At 54.7% G+C, this 23,934-nt stretch overlaps 8 protein-coding genes across 8 annotated transcripts; 2 read left to right on the top strand and 6 right to left on the bottom strand.

Moving 5' to 3' along the window:
• Nucleotides 1-745: 745 nt before the first annotated feature.
• Nucleotides 746-5,128, bottom strand: PFLUO_LOCUS5334 (uncharacterized protein; the record flags this gene model as incomplete). The annotated part of the gene is made up of 4 exons (XM_073782770.1): nucleotides 746-2,618; nucleotides 2,669-4,621; nucleotides 4,688-4,785; nucleotides 4,856-5,128. 4 exons carry the CDS (start codon nucleotides 5,126-5,128, stop codon nucleotides 746-748), a joined length of 4,197 nt encoding a protein of 1,398 aa, XP_073639392.1.
• A 1,085-nt stretch (nucleotides 5,129-6,213) lies between these two features.
• On the bottom strand, nucleotides 6,214-7,307 carry PFLUO_LOCUS5333 (uncharacterized protein; the record flags this gene model as incomplete). Its single annotated transcript, XM_073782769.1, has 2 exons — nucleotides 6,214-7,116; nucleotides 7,185-7,307. 2 exons carry the CDS (start codon nucleotides 7,305-7,307, stop codon nucleotides 6,214-6,216), a joined length of 1,026 nt encoding a protein of 341 aa, XP_073639391.1.
• Nucleotides 7,308-7,641: 334 nt separating this feature from the next.
• On the bottom strand, nucleotides 7,642-9,624 carry PFLUO_LOCUS5332 (uncharacterized protein; the record flags this gene model as incomplete). The annotated part of the gene is made up of 3 exons (XM_073782768.1): nucleotides 7,642-8,965; nucleotides 9,020-9,059; nucleotides 9,120-9,624. The coding sequence occupies 3 exons, from the start codon at nucleotides 9,622-9,624 to the stop codon at nucleotides 7,642-7,644; spliced, it is 1,869 nt and encodes a 622-aa protein (XP_073639390.1).
• A 556-nt stretch (nucleotides 9,625-10,180) lies between these two features.
• Nucleotides 10,181-10,971, bottom strand: PFLUO_LOCUS5331 (uncharacterized protein; the record flags this gene model as incomplete). Its single annotated transcript, XM_073782767.1, has 2 exons — nucleotides 10,181-10,690; nucleotides 10,759-10,971. The coding sequence occupies 2 exons, from the start codon at nucleotides 10,969-10,971 to the stop codon at nucleotides 10,181-10,183; spliced, it is 723 nt and encodes a 240-aa protein (XP_073639389.1).
• Nucleotides 10,972-12,146: 1,175 nt separating this feature from the next.
• PFLUO_LOCUS5330 (Increased rDNA silencing protein) lies at nucleotides 12,147-13,601 on the bottom strand (the record flags this gene model as incomplete). Its single annotated transcript, XM_073782765.1, has 1 exon — nucleotides 12,147-13,601. One exon carries the CDS (start codon nucleotides 13,599-13,601, stop codon nucleotides 12,147-12,149), a length of 1,455 nt encoding a protein of 484 aa, XP_073639388.1.
• A 1,199-nt stretch (nucleotides 13,602-14,800) lies between these two features.
• PFLUO_LOCUS5329 (uncharacterized protein) lies at nucleotides 14,801-17,314 on the top strand (the record flags this gene model as incomplete). The annotated part of the gene is made up of 4 exons (XM_073782764.1): nucleotides 14,801-15,778; nucleotides 15,835-16,101; nucleotides 16,152-16,296; nucleotides 16,347-17,314. The coding sequence occupies 4 exons, from the start codon at nucleotides 14,801-14,803 to the stop codon at nucleotides 17,312-17,314; spliced, it is 2,358 nt and encodes a 785-aa protein (XP_073639387.1).
• Nucleotides 17,315-17,588: 274 nt separating this feature from the next.
• Nucleotides 17,589-20,976, top strand: PFLUO_LOCUS5328 (DNA ligase (ATP); the record flags this gene model as incomplete). Its single annotated transcript, XM_073782763.1, has 7 exons — nucleotides 17,589-17,656; nucleotides 17,712-19,819; nucleotides 19,871-20,002; nucleotides 20,058-20,190; nucleotides 20,255-20,360; nucleotides 20,420-20,849; nucleotides 20,957-20,976. The coding sequence occupies 7 exons, from the start codon at nucleotides 17,589-17,591 to the stop codon at nucleotides 20,974-20,976; spliced, it is 2,997 nt and encodes a 998-aa protein (XP_073639386.1).
• A 749-nt stretch (nucleotides 20,977-21,725) lies between these two features.
• Nucleotides 21,726-23,105, bottom strand: PFLUO_LOCUS5327 (uncharacterized protein; the record flags this gene model as incomplete). Its single annotated transcript, XM_073782762.1, has 1 exon — nucleotides 21,726-23,105. The coding sequence occupies one exon, from the start codon at nucleotides 23,103-23,105 to the stop codon at nucleotides 21,726-21,728; it is 1,380 nt and encodes a 459-aa protein (XP_073639385.1).
• Nucleotides 23,106-23,934: the final 829 nt, after the last annotated feature.

Genomic DNA, 23,934 nt, shown 5'->3' with positions numbered 1-23,934 from the left:
TTGGAACAAGTTCGATTGCTTGCAAAATACATTCGGGAGTCACTCACGGGTGACGGCTGCCACGTCGACGAGAATTGAATTCTCATCGACGAGCGCCAGACAGGATAAAAGGGAAGAAAAGGTAGAGGTGGAACAACACAGTCGGGGAGGGAAGTGAAAAAAGGGGGGGTATCAAAGGGAAAAGTAAAGTCACAAGTTTTCCATTGGCCCGCGAGGGCCTCGAAGAAGGGAATTTTTTCTTGTTTGATCGAATACCTAATGGGACATCGGGGTGGTGAGGGATCGGAGGAATAGGCGGGGGGGAGGGAGGGAGGTGAGGGCGAGAGGAGATCCAGGGTTAACGGAAAGCGAAAAGGTGGTGGGGGGAGAGCGTGCGTGGAGAAGACAAGAGGAATTGGGGAGAACGCGATTTTTCAAGGGGTCATGGAAGTGTTTTTTATGCAGGGCCAAGGGAGGAACAGACAGTCTAGGCAACCGGTCTATCGCCTCTCCGGAGAGGAATGAAAGAAGCCTTCAGGTAAACACACGCTTGAGTCATAACCAGCCGGTCAAGCGTGAACTCCAATCGTGAAAAGGACATGGCCCGTGGAACGATCGTCAATCGAGGTCGAAAAGTGATAAAAAGAAAACGCCCAGTCATGCAGTCGTCAGTGCGGTGAAGTCGTTACATGGGAGATGCAGTAGAGTCGCAGGAGGATGGCAGGAATAAAAGGAAAAAAACAGTCGGTGGCGGCGATGGGAACATTTAGGGACTCAGTCCAGCAACGAGATCTTCGGAGGGATCAGGCCCGAAGCCGGCCATGTCGACCGAATGCAACGACCCTGGCCCCTTACCCAGTGATATATCCGAGGAAGCATAGTCATGCTTGAGCCGTTCGTGTGGGCCGAAGAAGGGCCGATGCTCGTCGTTGGGGGTGTTGCCATCGCCGGCGATCCACGGCCCCTCCTGCCAGAAGCGGGTGTTGGCTTGCTGGTCCCCAAACAGATCGTGATGGTCCGGGTGAGGGTCAGGCCCGTGCATGGGGAACTCATTCGGTGATTGGAATCGCAGGTGCGACCGGCCAAAATTTGAGATGGGGGAGTCGGCGTGGAGCGGAAGGTCAAGACCAGACAATGGCGGGTCCTCGACCGTCGTGATATCGATGGTCGGATTAGCCGTTTGCTGGGCAAGCGCCGATGACAGCCGTAGGTTAGACGCCGAGCTTTGACGGCTGTGGTTGGCCGATCGATCGATGGCACGTTGCACAAAGCTACCGCAAGTCTTCAAGATCTTCTCCTGCATCTCCTGGGGCAGGCTATTGAAGAAGTCGTTCGCCAGGGACTCCTTGGGCGGCTCGTCATCGGATGGAACCAGTCCGTACGTCTTCTTGGCATACTCCGACAGGCCTGAGGGCATGTTGTACGGAGACTGGTAGACATTGGGTGCCAGTGCCCGCTGCTGGTCGAGAAAGGCATATTTGCCGGGCATCTTGGCAGCCGCCACGCTTCCCCGGTCGACCTCCTGCTTCACACCCTCCGATTCCTTCTTCTGGAGCACGTCTAGCCGCTCACGATGGCTTACCAGGGAGAACCGCAGCATCTGCAGCAACCGGGTCACCTCCTCAGACCGCATGTTGAGGGTCTGTGGCGGCAGCAGGGTCCCGTCGGCGGCGCGTGGCTGTACCCGCTGCTGGGCCATAACCAGCTCTAATTTTTCCAGACCATTGGCCGGCGGAATCGAGCCCATGGGACCCAGGAGGGTCTCTACCACCACCTCGGGGCTAACGATCGTATACCCGGCGAAGACATTGGCATGGTCGGTGATCTGGGCGAGACGCCGGCGGGCGATGAGTTCCCGAACATTGGCAAAGGTATTGGTGGCGGGGAGGTGGTGCTGCTGCTGAGCGTGCGATTTGGCGACCGACGGATAGGGGGCATGGCGGGCAGATTGAGTCGGCAGGGAACGAAAGGCCGACGGCATCGCAGGAGCTCCAGCAGCAGCAGCACCGGCAGCGGAAGCGGCAGGTGCAGGGTGAGGGGGAGGGGCGAGCGGAGGCTGCACCAAAGGAGAAGAGGTGGGCGGTCTGGCGGAATGGAGGAAGTGGGTGCGGTGGTGGTGAGCGTTGACGTCGTTCAGGGGTGGGTGTAAAAGCGGTCGGGATTGAGCGTAAAGATTTTGCTGGTAAGGAGGGGCAGGGGCGGTGGCAGCATTATTATTGTAGCGCCAATGGCGATGATGGTGGGGGGAGATCTTCGACACTCCCAGACCCGCTCTGACGCTGTCGAGGAAATTGGCCCGCGGGTTGTGGACGCGGACGCTAGGGTTGTGTGTATACTGTGCCCTACTCTCCGTCGACTGCGCGCCCAAATAGTACCACAATTGTCCGCCCTGGTCGAGGCTGACCGTAACCGGTGGGGCATTCCTAGTAGCCTCCACCGTTTCAAACGCGGCCCACTGATAGGGAGAGTGGCTGTCGCCAAAGGCACTGCCTGCCACGGGGAGAGCGGCCTCCAGCTCCTTCCGCTGTTCGGCCTTCCGCGCAAGGTGGGCCGGGAGGGGTTGAATGCCTGGCGCGAGGGGCGCAAAATTGCTCCTGCGAACAACCAGCATCCAGCGATACGGCAGTTCGATCACATCCCTGTTCATCGAATTAGCGTTTTCCCTAGGAATTTTCCCTTCGAAACTTACCCTCGGGGAAGGACCTTGAGCAGCAGAGACCGCTCCTCCGGGCGATTCTGAAGGACAATGGCGCCATTGATCTCCTTGTCCGCCTGGAACTGGATCAAGTCGCCCTGCACCAGACGACGAGCGCCTTGGTTCACGCGGCGATCGGAATCCAACGACTCGCCTGAGATCCCGGCCGGTCGTTTCTGACGGTGGAATTTGCACTTCAAGTCAACGCTGGGCAAGGAGTACGTGTTGCCATCGTCGGCGATCACCGCGATAGAGCCATGTTCGATCGCCACGCCGGCCAGAAGAGCGCAAGTGGCATGGTAGGCGCGCGTGCATTTGCCAAAGTTGCACTGGAAGCAAGCACCGCGGACCTCACGGCAAAACAGACATTTGAGTTCCAAGCGGGCCTTGGGGATTTTGTCAACATCACACACCACCTCTTGCCCGGACTCATTGCGGAGAATGCTCGTCTCTTCAATGAAGGCCGCGCACCGACGGTGCGCATGGCCCTTGCCATTTTCGGTCGGAAGTAAATCCTCATAGTCCAGATCGTTAGGACACAACAGACACGGGATCTTCCGGGGTCCGTCTGGGTGGAGTTTGGGTCGTTTGGTCCTCGGCCCGTCGCCGCCGTGTTTCCGCTTTCGACCACGGTTGGAGGGTGTCTTCTCGGGCACGCTACGCGGAGGCGTGAGAAGATCCGACGCTCCCTCGAATTCGCTGTCGAATTCGCCATAATATTCAGGAGTGCTCTCGCCGCGCATTTTGCGTTCGATCTCGTCCACATCGATCCAAACGCTGTCATCTTCGCAGTGACATTTCTTGGCGGTACGACCGTAGTCCAACCATTTTTCAGTTGCGAAGTTGACCGACTCCGCACAGTTGTACCCCACGTTGTAGCCGGAGTGGTAGCCATAGGGAAACGTGATGACAAACTCCCCTTCGTAATGGACCAGGCGGTTGACGGTGATTCCGTATTGCGACTTGAGAAGACTAGGGGAGACCAGGTAAGTCTTGTGGCGGAGGAACTGGTCGCAGTTCTTCGCGTCACTCGACCAAATACTGCGCATGGCCTGTTCGAAGCGAGGCGCATCCTCCTGCGAGATGCTGTACCACTGCTTGGGGGCGCCGAAATGGATATAGTTGATACTGTATAGGTCGACGTCTTCCAGATGCCAGGCAAACGTCGCCTTCCACATTCCCAGGTAGAGATAGGCCGTATTGACTCCTGGCACTTTCTGTCCGAGGACGTCGAGGAGGTTCGGGAGTTTGGCAACGTTCCAAGAGGTGGTCGAATCGTTAAAAAGTGAGCCCGGCATATCAGCGCCGTACATTGGATTGTTGTACATCAGCGACTTCCAATATGACGTCTCCAGTTCTTCGCATCGTTCTGCGGTGTAATCCTCGTTATCGTGGATTCGATAATCAAATTCCTGGAAGACTTCTTCATCCACGTAGTCGACCATATCGCCTCGGTTGTTCTTGCGTCGCGCGTTGACGGACTTGGACTGTCGGCCTTTGGGCTTCGGGGCCGGCAGGGACTCGCCGTCGCTCAGAACCTCGCTCTTAGCCTCGACGGGGTTGGACTCGGGCGACACAGGTGTCGGAGGTCCTTCAAGTTTCGACTGGTCCCCATCTTCCGCTGGATGCTCTTCCTTGATTTTCGTCTTCTTGGGAGGACGGCCTGGACGGCGTTTCTGGCCGTCCGCCGGTCGAGGGGCCTGGGGCCGCGGTGTGGACGCAACTCGATTCGTTCTTTCTAGGTTTCGACGTCTTTCTCCACGCCGGGCGGGTGGCTGGTGACTGCTCTCATCGCACAAGCCCTTCCACTGAGGCAGGTTGTAGGAGCGTTGTCGTTCAATATTCGCTTGCGTGTAGGTACCGTGGGATCCGTGGAATTCCTGCATGATCGGGTTTTTCACACGAATTTTCTTGACGGACTCGTCGAGTTGAGGGAGTGACTCGGACCTTCAACCAAAAAGAAGCGTTGTTAGCGCGAAAGAGCGATGCCTCTCGGCGTGCCGAAACACTCACCATTCCTTTGGAGGAACAACTTTGACGATTCCTGCTTGCATTCCATATTTGTCGATCCTTTTGACGAATGACTGGAAATCACGGAATTGGTCCATGGTCTAAATAGCCCCGGTCAGCCTTATCATCCTTTTCTGCTGCTGCTCACCCTTGGTGGAGCTCCCGACTCACCGGTTTGAAGACGGGGATCTTGCCGCCGCCATAGTAGTGGTCGGGTTCGATATCTTCTTCCTCCTCCTCCAATTCTTCCTGCTTGATTGGTTTCTCTTCGGGTTCTTCCGCGGTGGGTTTGGAGTCCAGCTCAAGGTCGGACAACTCAGAAGGCACGCCTTCGGGAGCCTCCTTCTTGCCGTTGGCGCTCTGCGGTGGAGTTATCGAGACGGAATCAACCACCGGGCCGCCCGCGAGCAAGTCGGCGGGCGGTTGTTCGAGTGTGGCCGCCATGATGGGCAGCGGTGGGTTGTTGGGGATGAGGCTCGGATGCCGTCGTCGAAGGGCGCGACCGCTGATCGACGGCGAGGTAGGGGGTGGTTCCCAGCGGTCGGGGGAAAGCGAATTCAAGGGCGTGGCCGGATCGTAGATGTCGTCTGTAGACTCCAGGGTTCGCTGAGGGAGGAAGGGGAGAGCAGGCGGTGGTTGGGGATGTTGCGATAAGCTCTGCTTCGGGGGTTCTTTTTTCCTGAAGTCAATCGAACGAGAAGGAGTCTTAGCCCAGACGCCAATGAGAATGGCCAGTGAGCGTTTTCCGGGAGTCAAAAGGGGGGTTCCGGGTAAGGTAAGAGAGGCAGTTTTGCGGGTAAATGTCGCAGCAGGTTGGAGGCGTCGTCGAGGGAAATATCCATTCAACGATGCGGCGTAGGCCTAGGCGCTAACGATGGGGGGGAAGGGGAGTGAGCCAGAGCCAGTGGGCCAATCAAGCCAGCAATGGAGGGTGGGCCGGAGCACGATGGCAGGGGGAGTGTATGATACAGTACGCCGTCCGGTCTCGGACGGATCAACGAGGGCCGGACAGAGCGAGGAAACACCCACGTGGATGGGAGAGGGTAGAAAGAAATACGTGCCACTTACCCTCGCTGAGAAAACCGATCGGCCGATATCTCGCCCTGCGATCAACACGGTGAAAGAACAGCAATCATGAATGAAGATACGGTGCTGCACTTGGTCCAACCAGTTACATGGTCACGTGATGGATGACTGTCCATCGGATACCACCGGAGCCGAGAAATTGCACCCCTTGATGATCTCACGGAACGCCAATGACAATCAGTGTGCTATTTCCACAGAGCGTCTCAGCATTCCGGCCGAAGTCGCTCTGGCTGAATTATTACTACTGTGTGTATTGCGCAGAGATTAACTGATTGAGGGTGATCAAAAATAGATTTTTATAGCTGCCAAGGCGGTGATATTGAAAATATATATTTTCGAGATCATCTTGACCATGACGCGAAGTATGTAACAGACGAGATGTAAATCTCTATATAAAGTCTATTTATTATTAACTATCCCATCCCTATCATACACTTGGTCTATCACAGCCACTCCTCATGCAGTTTCGTATCCAAGTCCGTGAAGCCATTGACCACACCCAGCCCACGCAGCCTCTCCTGCTCAATCCGCTCCCAAGTCCACTCCCCCGAGCTCCACAAGTCCTCATTCTCCTTCTGCTGCTCCTCGAGCTTCTCCCGGCTGGGAATCTGCTCGTCTCCCAGCTTCAGCACCTCTCTCATGAGTGACCCATCAACACCCGCCGCTGTATCAGCGATTCCCTCACCGCTAGCGGGGGTTCCAATCGCCGAGCCCTCAGCCGATGAATCCAGGACGGTCTTGGTATTATCTGCTGGCGGCGCGGGCAAGAACCCACTCGCGCGCAGAATGCGCTCCGGCGATACGGTCAGCCGGCCCTTTTTCACAACATACTTGCTCAGTGCTGTCGCGAGAAGGGTCTTCTCGCCGCCGGCACGTTTTGCGGGGCGCATGAAGCAGGTGAGGATGTACATCCATTTCTTATCCCAGGAGATGACCTTGGAGTGCATCTCGTACAGCTCGAAGGGCTTGATCTCACGCTTGAAGCTGCAGTACACGGAGCCGAGCACGATAGATACAACCTTGCGCTTTGGCGCACGCTTGCCCTCGCGCTGGGCGGCGGCATTGAACTCTTTGTCGAGTTCCTTGCTGATGAGCCCGACGCCGGGGCTGTAGATGCGGGTGACGAGCGCGGTGCGGGAAATGTCGAGGTCGGTGAAGTAGGTGCTGTTGCTCTTATGCAGGTTGTAGTCTGTTTCCAGTAATGGGGTGCGCGATGTGACGGTGCAGGACACGAAGACCGGGTGAGTGGGCTTGCCCTGCGCGTCCACAATGGGTTTCCCCTTTGGGAAGAAAGGCGCAGTGGGTTTGAGACGCAGGTTCCCGAGGCAGTAGTACAACAGACGGAACTGTGTTGCTTTTTTAGTGGCGTGACTTGGGGTGGTGGAAGGACGAGAGAGAGAGAGAGAGTACTTACATGCCAGACGAATGGGAGACTCTTCAGATTGGTCACGGCTAGAAGCAAAGCGAGCGTCTTCCATGAGGCGAGCGATGCCGCGGCTGTTAGGAGGTCGCGCATGGTCTCTACGCGCAGGGACATATTGACTGGTGATCTTGTGAGAAGTTGGAGTTGATAAGCGATCAGTGATGATCTAGTTCTGGCACGGCGAGCAAGGGTTTCAGGGGGGTGGCATCGATTACACGTCCTAGGACGGGATGGGAATCATTAAGGAGAGACACGAGTAGGGCACAGGAGTGAAGCAATCCTTGAGCCGAGACAGATAATATTAATCATGAGAATCATTGGATTTCTCTTGGTCGTTTGTATCGGGACCGAGGTAAGGGGAGACACGTGAGAGTGCTGAGTCAGGATGGTTATGAAGTGTTAACTATGAAGTGTTGTGAAGTCAATTCCATATTTCTATCATTGCAATTCATCCAATGAGTGTACAAGACCCATCTTCCCTCAGCATCTTGACCACCATAGTAAATCCGCCAATCGCCGGGACAGCCAGCAAACACACTGCATACACAGTCCCGACAACCATAATCACACTCGATGCAAAGTGATGCCCCCAGCGCCCCGAGCGAGTCGTCCTCCAGCGCCGATGGTTCTTATGGGCCACAGAGCCCATCCTAACCACATGGTTAGAGAGATAAGCATTGAGCACGAGCGTCATTCCCAAGGACATCCAGCTCATGATCCATGCCCGCTGAGCCGTGGTGCTGTGATTGGCCTTGAAACGAGACATGGCCCCGATGATGACAAAGGGCACGGCGGCGATGAGAAATTGAAACGTCCAGAAGGCGAAGCGGTTGCTCCAGCTGAAGAGGATTGGGTTACTGGAGCTGAGGAAGCCGCGGCTTTGGGTGGCGCTTTTGAAGTTGTAGCAGCTTGGGATGACGAGCAAGGGTTCCACTTCGTCAGCGTCGTCTATTGCCTTTTCATTTCCTGCATCTTCTGCATCTTCCGATTTGTCTTTCACTGTCTTTTCCCCCTTGGTCTCTTCTTCAGCAGATTCTTTCGAGGACGCGCCATCATGTTGAACCACCAGCCCATCGTCTGCCGCAGTCTCTACCTCAGCACCGCGCACAGGTGCATTCTTGACCTTTTCAAGCTCATCATCACCCGAACCCACATCAACATCCCCAACCTTAAACTCCCAGCGCTCCTCATCACCTTGATGCTCATGCTCTTGGAGCTCCGCCTCAAACACAAACCCCTGCTTCAAGTGAAGCTGAGCACCCTCCAGCTTGGCGATAGTACCCTCAAAATATCCACCCCTTTGCACAGCCTCATCCATCATCTCCGTGCGAACAAGGTACAGCGTCGAATACGCCGGTGTACACAGATTGCCCACAAGATTGACAAACGACATAGTCAGGTACGGCAGAACGGTGAATCCATACGCGGCGTATCCATATCTGGCGACCTGGTCACCGCGCGAGCGATAGAGTGTTGCTGACGCGTAGATGATCTGTCCGATTGCTACTAGCGCCGTGGAGAAGCTATAGAGCGAGGAGAGGTTGTATACCGAATCTCTCTTCTCGGGTGAAGTTGAGTCGGCGGAGGTGCTGGACATGGGTTCCACAATTGCGTTGGGGGGGACGTAGGCTAGTTTGTAGCCAGTAGGTAAATGGTAGTCTCCAAAGACCTGCCACTGTTCGCCGACGGTCTCAAGGTAGGTGTCATGGTGTTCCAGGGTCAGCCAGCCCGGGCTTTCAACAATGATCCCGATTGGCTTGTGATATTCTTTCCTATACAACGTCATTAGGGGAATATCAAGAAGGACAGGAAGGTGGGTGACCTACAGTTGCATTAGGTACTGCGCTGCCGACTCCTTATTTTTCGCTATATCCCCCATTATCATCAGCCCAAACCCTCAAATCGGATCTTGAACTGTTGACTCACAAATAGCATCATGCGCCCGAAAAGTTCCATCCACTTCATCATCCTCGTTCCTCCGCAACGTCCCCGGCAAAAACGTCAACGAATGTACTTTCTGCCCAGAACTCGGCTTCCACTCCTTCGAGCGCACCACCATACACATCGCCCGCGACCGCAACGCCCGCTGGATTGGATCCTTGCACAGCGCCGCGTGCCGAATAATCGCGAGCAGTCCGCGCGCGGCACCCATACCGGGGAAGACGATGGCGAGGAGCATGTTTAGGGCCACGACTTGCCATGGTTCACCAGGAAAGGTGATGACGGTCGCCGCGTGGGAGATGTAGTTGCCCAGAAAAAAAGTCGCAACGTCGGTCCATTTTGTGGGGGCGCAGAATAGATGCGTATCTGGGTTGTATGTGACTCCCGGGGGTAGGGTGACGGTGGTAGTTTTTGTGTCGCTGCGGATGGGAAGGACGCCGGCAAGGGAGCCGGCGATGAGAGTGAAGATTAGGGCAAGGGTGTCCGCCATGGTTGGCCCTGAGTGGGCGACTGGAAGAGCAGAGGTAAAGAGGATCCTTCAGGTATTAAACATGAAATAGGGTTCGGGTGAGGCCGCCCCCAAAGCTGAGAACTCAGCGGGGGGTGTCTTGACTTGATTCAGTAGTGATAATCAGCATTTGTTGTCCAATATTGGACGCTCATCGCTACCGCTCCTTATTTCCTATATTATAGTAGTCTTCATTAGTTAGTATGGCCTCTAAAATTGTTAGGCATCCCCAGATGTATTTTAATAAGAGATATATTCGTCGTGATCTGCACTTCTATTTTGGGACGTCGTACGTGCTCGAATTTGACACAGGCTTCTAAGTCGGCTTGGTTTTTCGGAAACCCAACCACTCGACGAAAAGCTTCATCACTCTTATCTGCGGGAAATGGCTGTTGTCCGCTGTCTTTGAGCTCGGGCAGCAGATACTGACGCATCCAATCTCTCTCTTTTGTTTACAATTCATAGATCCACGACGGCACACCCTCTTCCGCACCACAAGATGCAATCACCAGCCGCGCTGCCCATGCCTGGTGCTCCATTATGCAAATGTCTCGGTCTTGAGGATCATCCACGGAAACCATTCCCCCCCTATCTTCATGCCCTTCACAGTGATACTCTTCACTCTCATCTGGCCAAACTGGCCCTTGTGGTCGATAAGCATATAAGCGACTCCGCTGCCATTCGGAGTGCCCAGGAGAGCTGCAAATTCCTCTTCGTCTGGATGGAATCTCCTTCCACGTGAAATCTTCGACCAGTCTGGCCTGTCCAATCCAAACACATCTTGAATGACGTCTTCTGTAGGCTTGTTGTCGACATTGTAGCGGATTACATGCTTTAGACTGCTCACAGGCACGTGTGCCTTTTTGCATAACTTCTTCCACTCCAAGAATACCACGTCGGACCACCGGTCGAGTGGAACAATATTCATAGGTCTCCCCTTGACCTTCGCATAATGCACGCGCCCCGTGAGCTTTGGGTTCACATTGTTGACTGCCACCAACGCCCCGTTCTGTGGACTGAAGATGCTTCTATAGAAGCCACCAGTTTTCTGAGAGCTTGCGAGTTAGATCTGCTGTACAGTATGTTCTGGCGGGTGTGATCTCGTATCGCTCTTACTCCATATTTTATGTTGTCGACAGTCGTTTCCGTATCCTGGTCCAATGATATATACTTACTATTCGAGTCATCGATGCCAAGCTTCTTGAGGAGGTCATTGTCTGAGCCTTCCACTTCAGACATCTCTAGAGGTGTCTCCGTCCAGCCGTATGTTTCCAAGTCGGAATAGTGCGTGAACGATGTCTGATCGGCTGGCTGCGAGTTTGCATCCATTTGCTTCTGAAGTTCTCTGCCCTTTTTTACCACCTTCTTCCACAGCTTAGGGTGATTCAGCTCAGGCTCACATTCCTCGGACGGTTTGGTAGGATGGGAATTGGAAAAAGATATCAATAGAATCAATATCAACCCCGTAAGGACGTTGATATTGGTCCAAATATGCATGGCGTGATGGCTTCAATTCATTCAAAATTTCGCAAGAGGAAGTCTTTGTTGAGCAATCAAAGGCACAAACATCGTAAAGGAAGTGGGACTACTGACTAAATAACCATACACACTACGGAGTACCAATAACTAATAACCAGAAATCATTAACACCCTAGGCTCATTCCTGCAGGGCACGGGGCGTATTCCTGTAGGGGCCACACAGATAAGATAGCTGTGGCCCCAAACCGTCTGCTCATCTTGACTATGGAAACAAAGATCTAAAGAAAGCTTAAACACCCTAAGTCTCTATGGACCGAGTCGGACTGAATAGGATTGATTAGGGCTGATTGAGTAGGACGGAGCTAGAATAATTCTGAGCCACGCTAAAATTCGGGCACGGCTATCTGCCACCGGCCCGCGCCACGGCCCGCTATGTTGATCATGACCACCGAACTAGTCATATCTCGCGGTCGACAAGTTAGTTAGTAGCTATAAAACCCTAAGCATAATTAAGATTTTTGTTCAAATGCCTCGACTCGCGATAATTTCTTCGTTAGGTATACCCCCAGAGCTTCGCGAATCTATTATCCGGCAGGTCCTCTATAACCATCACACACGCCGGCTAAAACTTCAAATCTAAACAGAAGAAGAGGGCCTCGTGCATGAGGCCTCTGTTATCGAAACGCCTACTACGAGGCCACTATCAGGATCGTAAGCATTGGGGATTACCATTCAAGGTCAATTAGTCTGAACTGAACACTTTTTATCGAGACATGATGGACGCCAATGGACATGTGGAGACTGGGCAGGTTCTGGTGCAGAGGTTACTCCAATTCACGGGCGAACGCGTTCATATATCCGTCTCAGGATGTTCGCGCCGACTGCTTCTATATGTATGGACAGTGCCGTAGATTCGAAACTGGGCCGAAGATCGTAAGATGACTAGAACGGACTGTTGGATTTGATGCAGAGACACCATGTCCTTTCTGTCGGCACATCGAGTGACAGAATATGACAAGGAAATCCTACCCCGGCCGCAGCCTCAAGCCCGTGATATTACGCACGCTGTCCCACACACTATCAGGCACCTGGGCAGGCAGCTTATGGCCCTTGAGCTGCTGATCGATCAACCACATGCCCACCACGAACTCCTCTCGGCCCAACAGCCCGATTCGCTGCCGATCCACCAAATCCCACACCTGCTCGAGCGCGGCAAGCGGCAAGCGGCTGCGGCTCCAGATCTCGCGTACGACCAGGTTCAGCACCATGTCCGATTTGTTGCCCATGACCGGCGGAATGAGTAGGCCCTTGTTCGAGGCCCATACGCCTTCGTACCGCTTGCGTTCGTGCTCGGTGATTTCGCTGCGCCAGCGCTTGCGGTCGCCCTCGTGGTGTTTGTGTGGATGTTTGCGGATGAGACGCATCTTGTGTCGCTGCTGCGGGTCGGTGTCGGGCTTGGGCATCCCGCGTAGGGTGTGCGGCATGCCCTTGGGCGGGCTCGGTGTTCTGGACAGATCGCTCGTGGGGGTATGTGCTAGGTGTAATATTGATCGAGCCCGGCGGCGCTGTGGAGGAGGAGGTGGTGGGATTTTTGTGGTGGGAGAGGCGCGTGACGATGCGAGAGATGATGCCACAATGGCAGTGGATAGGGCTTCCTCGCTCATGCCGCTGGATTCGTCTATGAGGCTGGAGCTGCTGGTGTTGTGTGACAGCCCGGATACTGATGCTAAGCTAGGCGTGGACCGTAGTGATGTGTTGGGCTTGCGGAGGGATCCTCGCGAGAGATGGACGTCACCGGCTCGCGGGGGAGGCTTAGGCTTCGACTCGTCGGATGGGGCAGGCGACTGCCGTGACCTGATGGATGGAGGGGGACTCGGACGGAGATCATTGAGACTTGCGGTGACTCTTGACTGCTGTGACGGGGATCGCGTGGAACCGGAGAGCTCTTCCGAGCTTGGACTGTCGCCCTGGAGCATCTTGTCCAGGGGACTCTTCCGGCCGTAGATTGGACGCACCGGGGCGGGCGACCGCAGCTCCTGTTTTTCGGGCGGGTGTGGTGTCATCCTGCTTGCACTGCGTATTGCCCCTAGACTGGCCGCTGCGGAAGGGGTGCTGTCACTGCTCCTCGCCGGCCGTTCGGGGGATCTCGAGGCAGCCAAGCGCGCCGCAATGTGCTGCGGAGTGGGCGGCGCGAGGGTTGAAGCCGGTACTCGACCTCTGCTATCTTGCTGTGGCGAGAGCGAGTTGGCGGTAAAACGTCCGATTTTGTCCTTCACAGAGCCCACTTCAGGTCCAGGTTCGGCTTCCACCTCCTGGCGATGATGGGGATTGGAGTCTGCATGACGGTTCACGGTGCTGGCAAATGCAGCGGCGGCGGCAGTACTGGAGGGTTGGTGATTGTGAGCGGGAGAGGAATTTCGGGAGTGCTCGTGGAAGGCAATGGTGGCACCGCGGAAAGCGGCCTGGTTCGTGCCACTCATTTGAGTTGCGAGTAGTTGTAGCTTGGTTCGGATGACGGGGGTGTGGGGATTACTTAACGGGCCCCAATTAACCGACTATAAGCTCGTCTTCTATTCTAGCGATACACCAGAATAGCCCCAGTGCAGCTGCTATCTCCCCGTATTGATGGCGGCTCCTGACCGAGATGCTTTCTTCCCCAGTTAACTCTCCAATTGAACATGGACTCGGTCTATCCCGACCGCGAGAAGCCCGAGAACCACATGGCGCGACTGAACCCTGACACCCGCGCCATCCCGTCGAAACCATCCCATGGGATCGATTCCCCACTGGGCCTGCTCGGGGCATGGCCATGTCAGATCTTGAAGGCTCAAAAGCCGGTCCCCGAGAGTAGTTGAGGTGTGGTTACCAAATAGGGTGTTTGTAGAAATACGGTCGAAATACGGTAACTCACTAACCCAAACGGAATCCTCTTCTCCGCATCCCCGACTTTCTTTCCGTTCACGCCACATCAGGATGTTTAAAGATGATGGACGAAGAAGGCCTCGATGTATCCGAGGACCAGACCAGTCCGCAGGTGCAATGCTCCATCTGCAGCAGCACCTTTCGTCGCCCGGAACATCTCAAGCGTCATTTGCGCAGCCATACCAAGGAGAAACCCTTTGAATGCGCCCAGTGTGGCCGGCATTTCTCCCGGACCGACACCCTCCATCGCCATGAGCTGAGCCACCATCTGCCCGGCAGCGAAGGGGGTAAGGAGCATACCCACCGAATCACCGTCAAGACCTTCCGCGCCTGTTTTAACTGTGCCACGGCCCGGGTGCGATGCAGTGGGGGTGAACCGTGTGGACGGTGTGGTGCCCGCTCCCTCGAGTGTCAGTATCCGACAGAGAGAAGGTCAAAGAAGGGCCGAAGAGAGGGCTCCCCGAGTGCAGCGTCGCAGCCTCTTAATCGTGCCTCGCAGACTAGCCAAGGTCGTGTTGGGTCGGCACCAGAGACATCATCTCGACCAATTGGACCATTATCCCCGAATTATTCAGGCAATGTGTTTCCCAGCGGTGTGCAGAATCTACCAACACATCCTCCTTCAAATGCCCGAGGCTCGATTTCCGAGACCCCAAACCCTAGTTTATACACGTCAAATGCCGATCAGGCATCGAACACAAACAGAATGCCAATGGATATATATGCAAATACAAACCGGCCTCAACCATACCCCAATATGCCCAATTCCGACGTTCCCTTCTCGGCCAATGCGGCCATGAGCACCGACATGAGGGATGTTCAACAAGGATTGCACAGCGCGGAAGTTGAAATTGACACGGCCATGGCGGGCAACCTGGACTTTGACCCGACATTCTTCGACCAGTCCATGCTGTCCACGATCAACTGGCTCCCCAATGAATTCTTTGCAGGCCCACCAAACGATCAAATGCAGTCGTCAAGACTTCCTTCCCAACCCAACCAGCCTCTCTTTCCAGACGCCCAACTGACTCGCACCGCATGGCAACCGCCAGTAATCCGAGCTGGCCAGGGTAGCCCCTCAATGCCAGAGAATATCTCTCAGACACCATCGGGACATCTGTCCATGGGAACCGACATGAGCAGTCCAAATCAGTATTCCCATATGGTGGGCGAAACATCCCCCAACCCCGAATCGGTCGATTCTGCCAAGCGCTCAGCGGACTACTACGTCGACGGGGCTGGTGCTCGACTGCCCAAGTATAGGAGGAAACAGGCTCCGTGGTCAAGCTCCACCACCGAACCGACTGCTATCACTCGTCTACTACCACTTGAAGAGAGTGAAGGCCGATATTCATTCCCTCCGATCCAGGAAAGCCCCGTGGACAATATATCAGAAGAAGTGCGCCGATTTACCAGAGGGATCGACTCCTCCGTCTACGACGAGATATACCACCAATTTATAATTCTTTGTCGCAACGACAATCCAATCTTCCCGCAATTTGAGACTGATAACTTCCCGTCGGCGCAAGACTGCAACCAATTTATCGCATTCTACTTTGAGTCCTTTCAAGCCGTATACCCAATTTTTCACCTCCCCACCTTCGATCCCAATACCTACCATTGGCTTTTGATGCTGGCCGTCATAGCCATCGGATGCAACGTGGCAAATATAGGCGAGACAGCTCAATGCGCAGCTGCTTTTCACGAGATGATCCGGCGAGCTTTATATGTTGAGGTAGGTTGGCCCTCAACACTCGGTGAGTATGCATGCTGATCATCGTGCTATAACAGAAAGAAAAGTGTCACCTTGGCGCGACTTCGCCTGAAGTTCTGCTGGCGATGCTGTTGAATTGTATTGGACTGCTCCACACCGGAAACGAACGAGCCAGACTTTCCGCGATGGGTATCTTCCACGATCTGGTGACGTTCACGAAGCGAGAGCGAGTGCTAGCACCCTCACCGAATCCGAGAATGGAAGCAAATTGTCTCTCTCAAGAGGCATACTGGATGGCATGGGTTCAGGATGAGGTCCGGCGACGAATTGGCTACTGCATATGGGTACGATGACTTCACACCAAGATCAAGGACAATGTTAACCATATACACAGCTCGTGGACTGCACCCTTGCATACTACTTTGATGATCGACCATTACTGTGCCTGGACGATGGACAGGCTGCATTACCTGCCCACGAGAAGCTGTGGCAAGCAGATTCGCCCGAGAGTTGGCGACAGCTGTGGGATAAATCATCTGGTACGATTGTTTCGTCGTCTTCCATTTGCCCCATCCACTAACCCGTACAGTAAATGAATCACTTTATGACGCTGTACAAATCATATACATTGAAAAGAGACTCATCTCCGGAATCGGCGAATTCAGCCATATCCTGCTCATCCACGCACTCTACCACCGCATATGGGAAGTAGGCGACTACTTCCGCCGCCCCCTCTCGTTCTGGGACCCAACCGCCAAAAAGCAGTCTCGCGAGAGCGCCATCCCAACGGGATCCGTCTGGCTCCCTGGAATCCCCTCCTACTCCAAATGGCGCAACAGCGCGTGCGACTGCCTGGACATCCTCCACTGGACGGCCAACAGCACAATCGCCAAAGCAGCGGGCCTGGAGCATCCAACCGTGCTCCACCTCCACGCTTCCCGCCTCATCCTCCTCGCTCCCTTCCGCGAGATCCGCTCTCTCGCTACATCCCTCGCAGAGGGGAAGCTCCGCTGGAGCAAGCGCCACCAGACACTCGAATGGCAGTATATCTGGCGCTGGACGAAACACGACCAATACAAAGCCCGTCTCTCCCTCATCCATGCAGGAGTTACCCTCTGGCATATCCGGCGGTACTCGACAAACGCATTTCACGAGCCCGTCGCCGCCTTCCTAGCTGTGCTCACCCTCTGGGCCTACGGCTCGTGCCACGCCCACGGCGCGCCTCTGCCTCCCGCAGAGACAAATAGTCCGATGCTACAGGGCTCACAACCGGAACCGAGTTTCATTCACCTCGACCGGCCCTGCGATGATGAGCTCGTACAGCTATTTGTGAGGGAGGGCCATGCCATGACAGGCAATGTCACTGGCGTGGGGGATATCTGTGCGCCTGGTGGCCCGGAGAGGATCTTACGGGTCGGATGTGAGACTCTAGCAGGCTTGACGGCTTGGGGTCTTTCAAAGCGGTTTGTTGCTGTTTTAACTCATATGGCGGATCGAGTTCCGCGCGGTTTGGCCGATGAGGAGGATAGTCGTGGCTTTGAGGCGAATGTTGATTGAGGGTGGTTTTGCGGGGATGTAGTGTATTATAAGCAGAAGCTATATAGTCATGTACACGCTTGTAAATCAAGATCTATGAAGTTCAAGTTGGATATTGTGGACTCAAATGGCTTTAAGTTAGGGCTTCAATGTTGTAGATGCCGGTTATGTCAGCTATCTTATCAGTGCGGCTCTGGGGAAAGCTGCCTGTTGCTTGTGCTTCTTCCACCTCCTCAACTTGGACCATGATGCTCATACGGTGACGGCCGACTGGTGTGCGGCACCTTTTGCCAAAATGGACTCTGACGAGATTGTTCCCGAACCTCTCCCCGCCATGGAGCGCGAGGAGGACCTGGATGAAAAGTACAGCCCCATATCTTCTGCACGCAATCAAGACAAGGTCACTAACAACCCCCAGATACCCCAATCGGCCCCACAACCGTGCCGCGACACTACCATTCCACGAACTGTACGCAAGCCTCTTCAACCCCCTCAGCGAGATCAAAAAGAAACCCGCCGGCCCAGCGCCTGCACGCCGGAAACTCGGCCCGCACGGCCAAGGCACCGGCAGCCTGAACCCGTTCGAGCGCCGGCGCGATGTCATCGAGCGGTTTATCTCACGCTGGCGCAAGGATGTCGGTGACGATATCTACCCTGCCTTCCGACTGATTCTGCCGGACAAGGATCGCGACCGGCCCATGTACGGGATCAAGGAGAAGGTCATTGGCAAGATGCTCGTCAAGATCATGAAGATCAATAAGGAATCCGAAGATGGCTACAATCTGCTGAATTGGAAGCTACCGGGCCAGGCGGCTGCCACGCGCATGGCGGGCGACTTTGCGGGCCGCTGTTACGATGTGCTTTCCAAACGGCCCATGCGGACGGAGGCCGGTGATCTGACTATCGCAGAGGTCAACGATAAGCTGGATAAACTCTCTGCGGCGACAAAGGAGAACGAACAGCTTCCGATCTTATCGGATTTTTATCGGCACATGAATCCCGAGGAGCTCATGTGGCTGATTCGCATTATCCTGCGGCAGATGAAGGTCGGGGCTACGGAGCGCACGTTCTTCCATGTCTGGCACCCTGATGCGGAAAACCTGTACAGTATCTCTAGCAGTCTGCGGCGCGTGTGCTGGGAGCTGCATGATCCGAATATCCGTCTTGAGGCGGAGGACCGAGGCATTGCATTGATGCAGTGTTTCCAGCCTCAGTTGGCTCAGTTCCAGATGCATTCGTTCGAGAAGATGGTTGCACGGATGCGTCAAACGGAGGAGGACCCAGTGTTCTGGATTGAAGAAAAACTGGATGGAGAGCGCATGCAGCTGCACATGGCGCCGGATAACTCCGTTCCTGGTGGTAGGAAGTTTGGGTTTTGGTCTCGAAAGGCTAAAGACTACACGTATTTGTATGGCAATGGTATCTACGACGAGAATGGGGCTTTGACACGACATCTCAAAGACGCCTTCGTCGACGGGGTGCAGAGTCTTATCCTGGACGGCGAGATGATCACCTGGGATCCGGAGCAGGATGCTCCTGTCCCATTTGGAACCCTCAAGACGGCAGCAATCGCCGAGCAGCGCAATCCCTTTTTAAATGGCCCCCGGCCTCTGTTCCGCGTCTTTGATATTCTCTACCTCAACGGACGGGACCTGACCAAGTACACCCTCCGTGACCGCCGCAATGCTTTACAGAAAACCATCCGGCCTGTTCATCGCAGATTCGAGATCCACCCTTACGAAGAAGCCACCACCACCACGGAGGTCGAGATCTCACTGCGCAAGGTTGTTGCAGAGGCCTCTGAGGGTCTCGTGTTGAAGAACCCACGGTCTCCATACCGGCTGAACGAACGCCACGATGACTGGATGAAGGTGAAACCGGAGTACATGACCGAGTTCGGCGAGTCCCTCGATGTAGTTGTGGTCGGTGGATACTACGGCTCTGGCCATCGTGGAGGAGCACTAGCCAGCTTCCTATGTGGCCTTCGAGTCGATGATGGTCATTCCAAAGAAAGAGAATCCATGAAATGCTGGTCATTCTGCAAGGTTGGCGGGGGATTCACTGCTGCTGATTACCAGGAAATCCGCCACCACACGGACGGCAAATGGAAGGAATGGGATCCCAAAAGACCGCCCACGTCTGTTGTCGAGCTGGCGGGTGGGGACGCGCAGCATGAGCGTCCGGATATGTGGATCAAGCCGTCGGACTCGGTTGTGGTTTGCGTCAAGGCTGCGTCCGTCTCTGTCAGCGATCAATTCCGCATGGGTCTGACCTTGCGGTTCCCTCGTTTCAAGAAACTGCGCAAGGATAAAAACTGGAAAAGCGCTCTCTCGGTCCAGGAATTCCTGGATCTCAAGGCGAATGCGGAACAGGAGCATCGGGAGAAGGAATTCTCTGTAGACAATTCGCGGAAGAAGCGGATCAAGCGGACTACGAAGAAGCCGTTGACGATTGCTGGGTATGACGAGAACGAGGTTGTCCAGTACGCTGGTCCTTCGGGGCATATTTTTGACGGTCTTAACTTCTGTATGTGTGATATTCCGCTTCTAAATGTCTGGCGGCTGACACTCTTCCTAGTCATTATGACCGAGTCCACTGTTCCCGACAAGAAATCAAAACCCGAGCTGGAACAGCTGGTTAAAGCCAACGGCGGTAAAATCCATCAGATCAACACTGCTGCGCCTGATACGATCTGTGTTGCTGAGCGAAGTATGTTGCTCACTCTGTCACTTCGTCAAGAATAAGCAAGCTTACATGGCTGTAGGAACCGTGAAAGTGGCTTCGCTACAAAAAGGCGGCGAAGTGAATATTGTCCGCCCTTCCTGGCTTCTGGACTGTGTCAAACAGAACGAAGTAGACGCCGGCCTGCCCGACTTTCTTCTCCCGTTCGAGATTCGGTATGTCTCCAAGTCAAAGGGCAATAAAGGAAGTAACTGATTCTGTATATTTAATGGTGTTTAGGCATATGTTTTTCATGACACAAGGCAAGGAGGAGGAAGTTACTGCCAATACAGATCAGTTTATGGACAGCTACGCTCGCGACACGACAGTCGACGAGCTTAAAGATGTGCGTGACTTCCCCATTAAGGCCAGTGAACACTCACTCACCCACTAACTCGAGTCTAGATCCTGAAACAGATGGAGGAAAGCCAAGACCAAGCCACCATCTCCGCAGAGCCCCACGCTCTGCACAAAGTTGAAGCCCGCATCCAGGAGAGAGTGGACCTAGGATACACCGTCCCCTGCGGCTGGCTATTCAAGGGCCTAACCTTCTTCTTTTTCGTCACACCGGATCGAGAGACCGCCGACCAGGAAGAAGACTTGCCTCTCCGTCTAGCGCGGAATACCGCCCTGTTCGCCAGCACACAGCTCGCCTCGTCACTAGCGGACAAGCACGTCACGCACGTCATTGCCAACCCGGAAACCCTATCAGCGTCGGATATCTCATCGCTGAGGGGTTCGTTGGCTGCACGGCCCGGGAAGAAGGTGCCGCACCTTGTTAGTTTGGAGTGGGTGCAGGAAAGCTGGCGGAATGGGTCTTTGCTGGATGAGGAGCGTACGTTGACTCCCCTTTCCCACTCCCCCTTTCCCCCCTCGAGTTCAATCCCAATTAGTCGAGAGCTTTTGATCACTTTCTTCAGGCTAACAAAGTCGTGCGTGCAGGGTTCCAAGTGCGTCATTGAAATGAAACATCTCCAAAGCCTGCTAGATTCGAGTGGAATGACGCAGTGACTCGAAATGAACTGTTCACATAGATCCTTCTAGGCTCAGCCCATATAAACCTCTTCCGTAGACGGCCCATCTCCATCCATCCCGTAATTGGCCCCTTCCCGATATCTCCAGACAGACAGACCAATTAACCACCCAATGAAATCACAGAGCAATTCCATAGATACTACGTGGCAGCCAAATCCAGCTGCATTCGCTTCCAATAAACACAATCGGTAATGTTCTAGTACTTTTAGCAGCGCCCCGCCATGACGTCCCGTAGCGCCCCACGCGGGGGGCGCCATGTCATGGCTGCGGTGTGATCTCATGGCGCAGCCACATTGATAGGCTAATTTGAGAGCCGGCGTACGGGAGTTGCGCTAGTATGGGCAATTACGATGACAGTCACGAACGGATCTTTGAATGTTTATTCTGAGTGGTCGGGGACTGAATATCTCGGATGCGGGGGAGGAAAAGGGAAAGTAGGATTTGATGAGTGGGTTTGGAAGGATTCATCCAGAGAAAGAAAGAGATAAAATCGGCATGGGGACACTTCGTAGTATTCCAACGCCTCGCTTGAGTAGAAAAGAAAAAAAAGAAAGGAAGGAAGAAGGAGATTAAAAGAACGAGTAGCGAGGTGGTATATGTGCTCAGGAGATCAGGCGAAGCGAAAATATAGAGGGCTGAGTGCGGCCTGCGCGCTAGCCGGTGTTGTGGGTAGACCTTAGGCTGAAACGCCCACCCAGCGAGTTGGAACAGCTGAGTCGTTGTTGTCGCCGTCATCGTAGCCCGCCGCCAGACGATGAAGATTGGTCTTACGCGGTGGGAGCCAGATGCGGGCGCGGGTGGGGATATCCTCGCGCAACTTCCCACTGCGCCGCATGTTCGTTTCCAGGACGACCATGCGGAGGAAGTTGCTGTTTTCGCGGGGCTCGCGCTGGCGTGGCATTGGAGGAATCTCCGGGTCAAAGGCGCAGTCGTGGCCCTGGGCGGCGGCAACGTGGAAGTTATTGCGTCGGTGTCCGCGGCCTCTGTTACGTCGGTACGTTTGCATCTGGATGGAGACGGCGCAGGCGCGAGAGGACTCGAGCGGCTCATGTCGGTGGTCACAGTAGACGTCCATCTCTGCCGGAGAGATGGGGGTTGGGTTGAGGTAGCGCCGCAGCGCCGGAGATGGAGGATCTTGCATGGGTGGAGGGCGACGGTCGTCGGTCAATTCCGGAGTGATGGTAAAGAGAGACCGAGTGAGAAAATCATCCGGCTGAACGGAGGGCGTCGCGAAAGTCGAGACCGACTGCGCGGCGGACTTGATGGCCCGTAAGGAGGCCGTCAAATTCGACTTGAACGTCGAGCCCAAGCGCAAAGATCGAAACGAAGCAGCAGAACGCTTCGCAGGTACCGTCGAATGCGGCGTTTTCGGCTCATCGTGGTCGACGATATCTGCGAGCTCGGGTTTATCAACATCCGTGTGGAGGAGAGGATGGTCGAGAGCGCAGTCTTCCGAGTGCGAGTACCGGAGTGGTCGCCGTTCTGATGGACTTCTCTGACTCGTAGGAGTCAAGGGCAACGACAGGCTGTACGGCGATTCCAGATCATCATGCTCGAGAGACGGCGTCGAGTCACTCGATACTGATCGAAGGGAGAATGGGGATTCCATTTCCGAATCGTTTTCTGTCGAGAGATGCTCATCCTCATCCGGTGGACTGAGTAGGATGTCTAGGGCAGTATTTCCGGATCCTTCCATTAGATGATCTTCTTTCAACTGGACTCCTTCCTGTAGCATGCGGCTAAAGTTTTTCACATGGTTTCCTCGAGGAAGCTTTCGAGATCGCCGAGCAGTCCACGTCTTGCGTGGTACTGGGATGGCTGTCGCATCCAGCATCGATGTGAACGACGTAGGTACGGGGTGGTCGATCGACGAGGTTGAGGGTAACCGGTGCGAGGAATCCGATGTTTTTGATGGTGTCCGGGGCCGGCTGCTTCGATGTACCGTTGTGGTGCACGAGCTACGCCTTGGAGGGATCACCACCGGCGAGGTATTCCCCGGACTGGGGAGGTGAAACCCAGACGAGTCCGGCGCCTGGCCGAACCCGTAAGGCTGCATGGCCTTATGAGGCGATGCCGATGTAACGAGAAAAGTTCTTGGGACCATCATCTTGTTTGGTTATCATCCGCATGGAATGTCTTTTCAGTGAGGCCGGGGCCTGACGAGGCACTCTGATCGAGGGTTTGGGCGAGATACATGGGTGTACGGAAGAATGATGGCGGACAATGCCCGGCCACAGAGTTCAGACGGGACTGAACCAGCAGCAGACCGGGGGAGTGGGATGGTGGTCCAGCAGTGAGGTATGACCGGAGCCTAATGCGGACACGCGACCTGATATGGTGACCCGGCTCAGAGGACAATCGAGGAAGGGTGTCGTCGGGAGGTAAGGGACGGCAATGAGAATGGAGGGGTCCGGGAAGACCGTAGGAGAGCAGAATCCCGGCAGGAGAGGGTTGGAAGAGAGACAGGAAGCGGGAGGAACGGAAGAGACAGGAGAGAAAGAGCGAAAGGGAAGATAAGAGTGGTGATCTCAGACGATAAGGATGATTGGGCCGGCAGTCACGGGGCGTATTATTTGTTGTGGCTGTTTTTTACGGTATGGGACGGTATTGTTGGGATTAGTCAGGAAAGGGGGAAGGGTCTACAGCCTGAGTATTGGTAGTGTCTATGAAGGATTATTGTCGTTGCTATTATTGCTATTATTACTATTATTACTATTACTATCTTTCCAGTGATTGTCCTTTTCTCTGCCCACTGCGCGGTGGTTTGTATGTAAATGTCTCTCCGAGATCCGAATGCTGCAGAACCCTTGGAACAATGGCAGAAGGAGTGGACCGGTCATAAGCGACGGGCATCACCGCATCGTCGGGTCCACTACTGCTCGCCA

Source organism: Penicillium psychrofluorescens, assembly GCF_964197705.1.
Source record: "Penicillium psychrofluorescens genome assembly, chromosome: 3".
NCBI lineage: Eukaryota > Fungi > Ascomycota > Eurotiomycetes > Eurotiales > Aspergillaceae > Penicillium > Penicillium psychrofluorescens.
The sequence above is the reverse complement of the archived record's forward strand: the minus strand, read 5'-3'. Positions and strand labels throughout refer to the sequence as shown.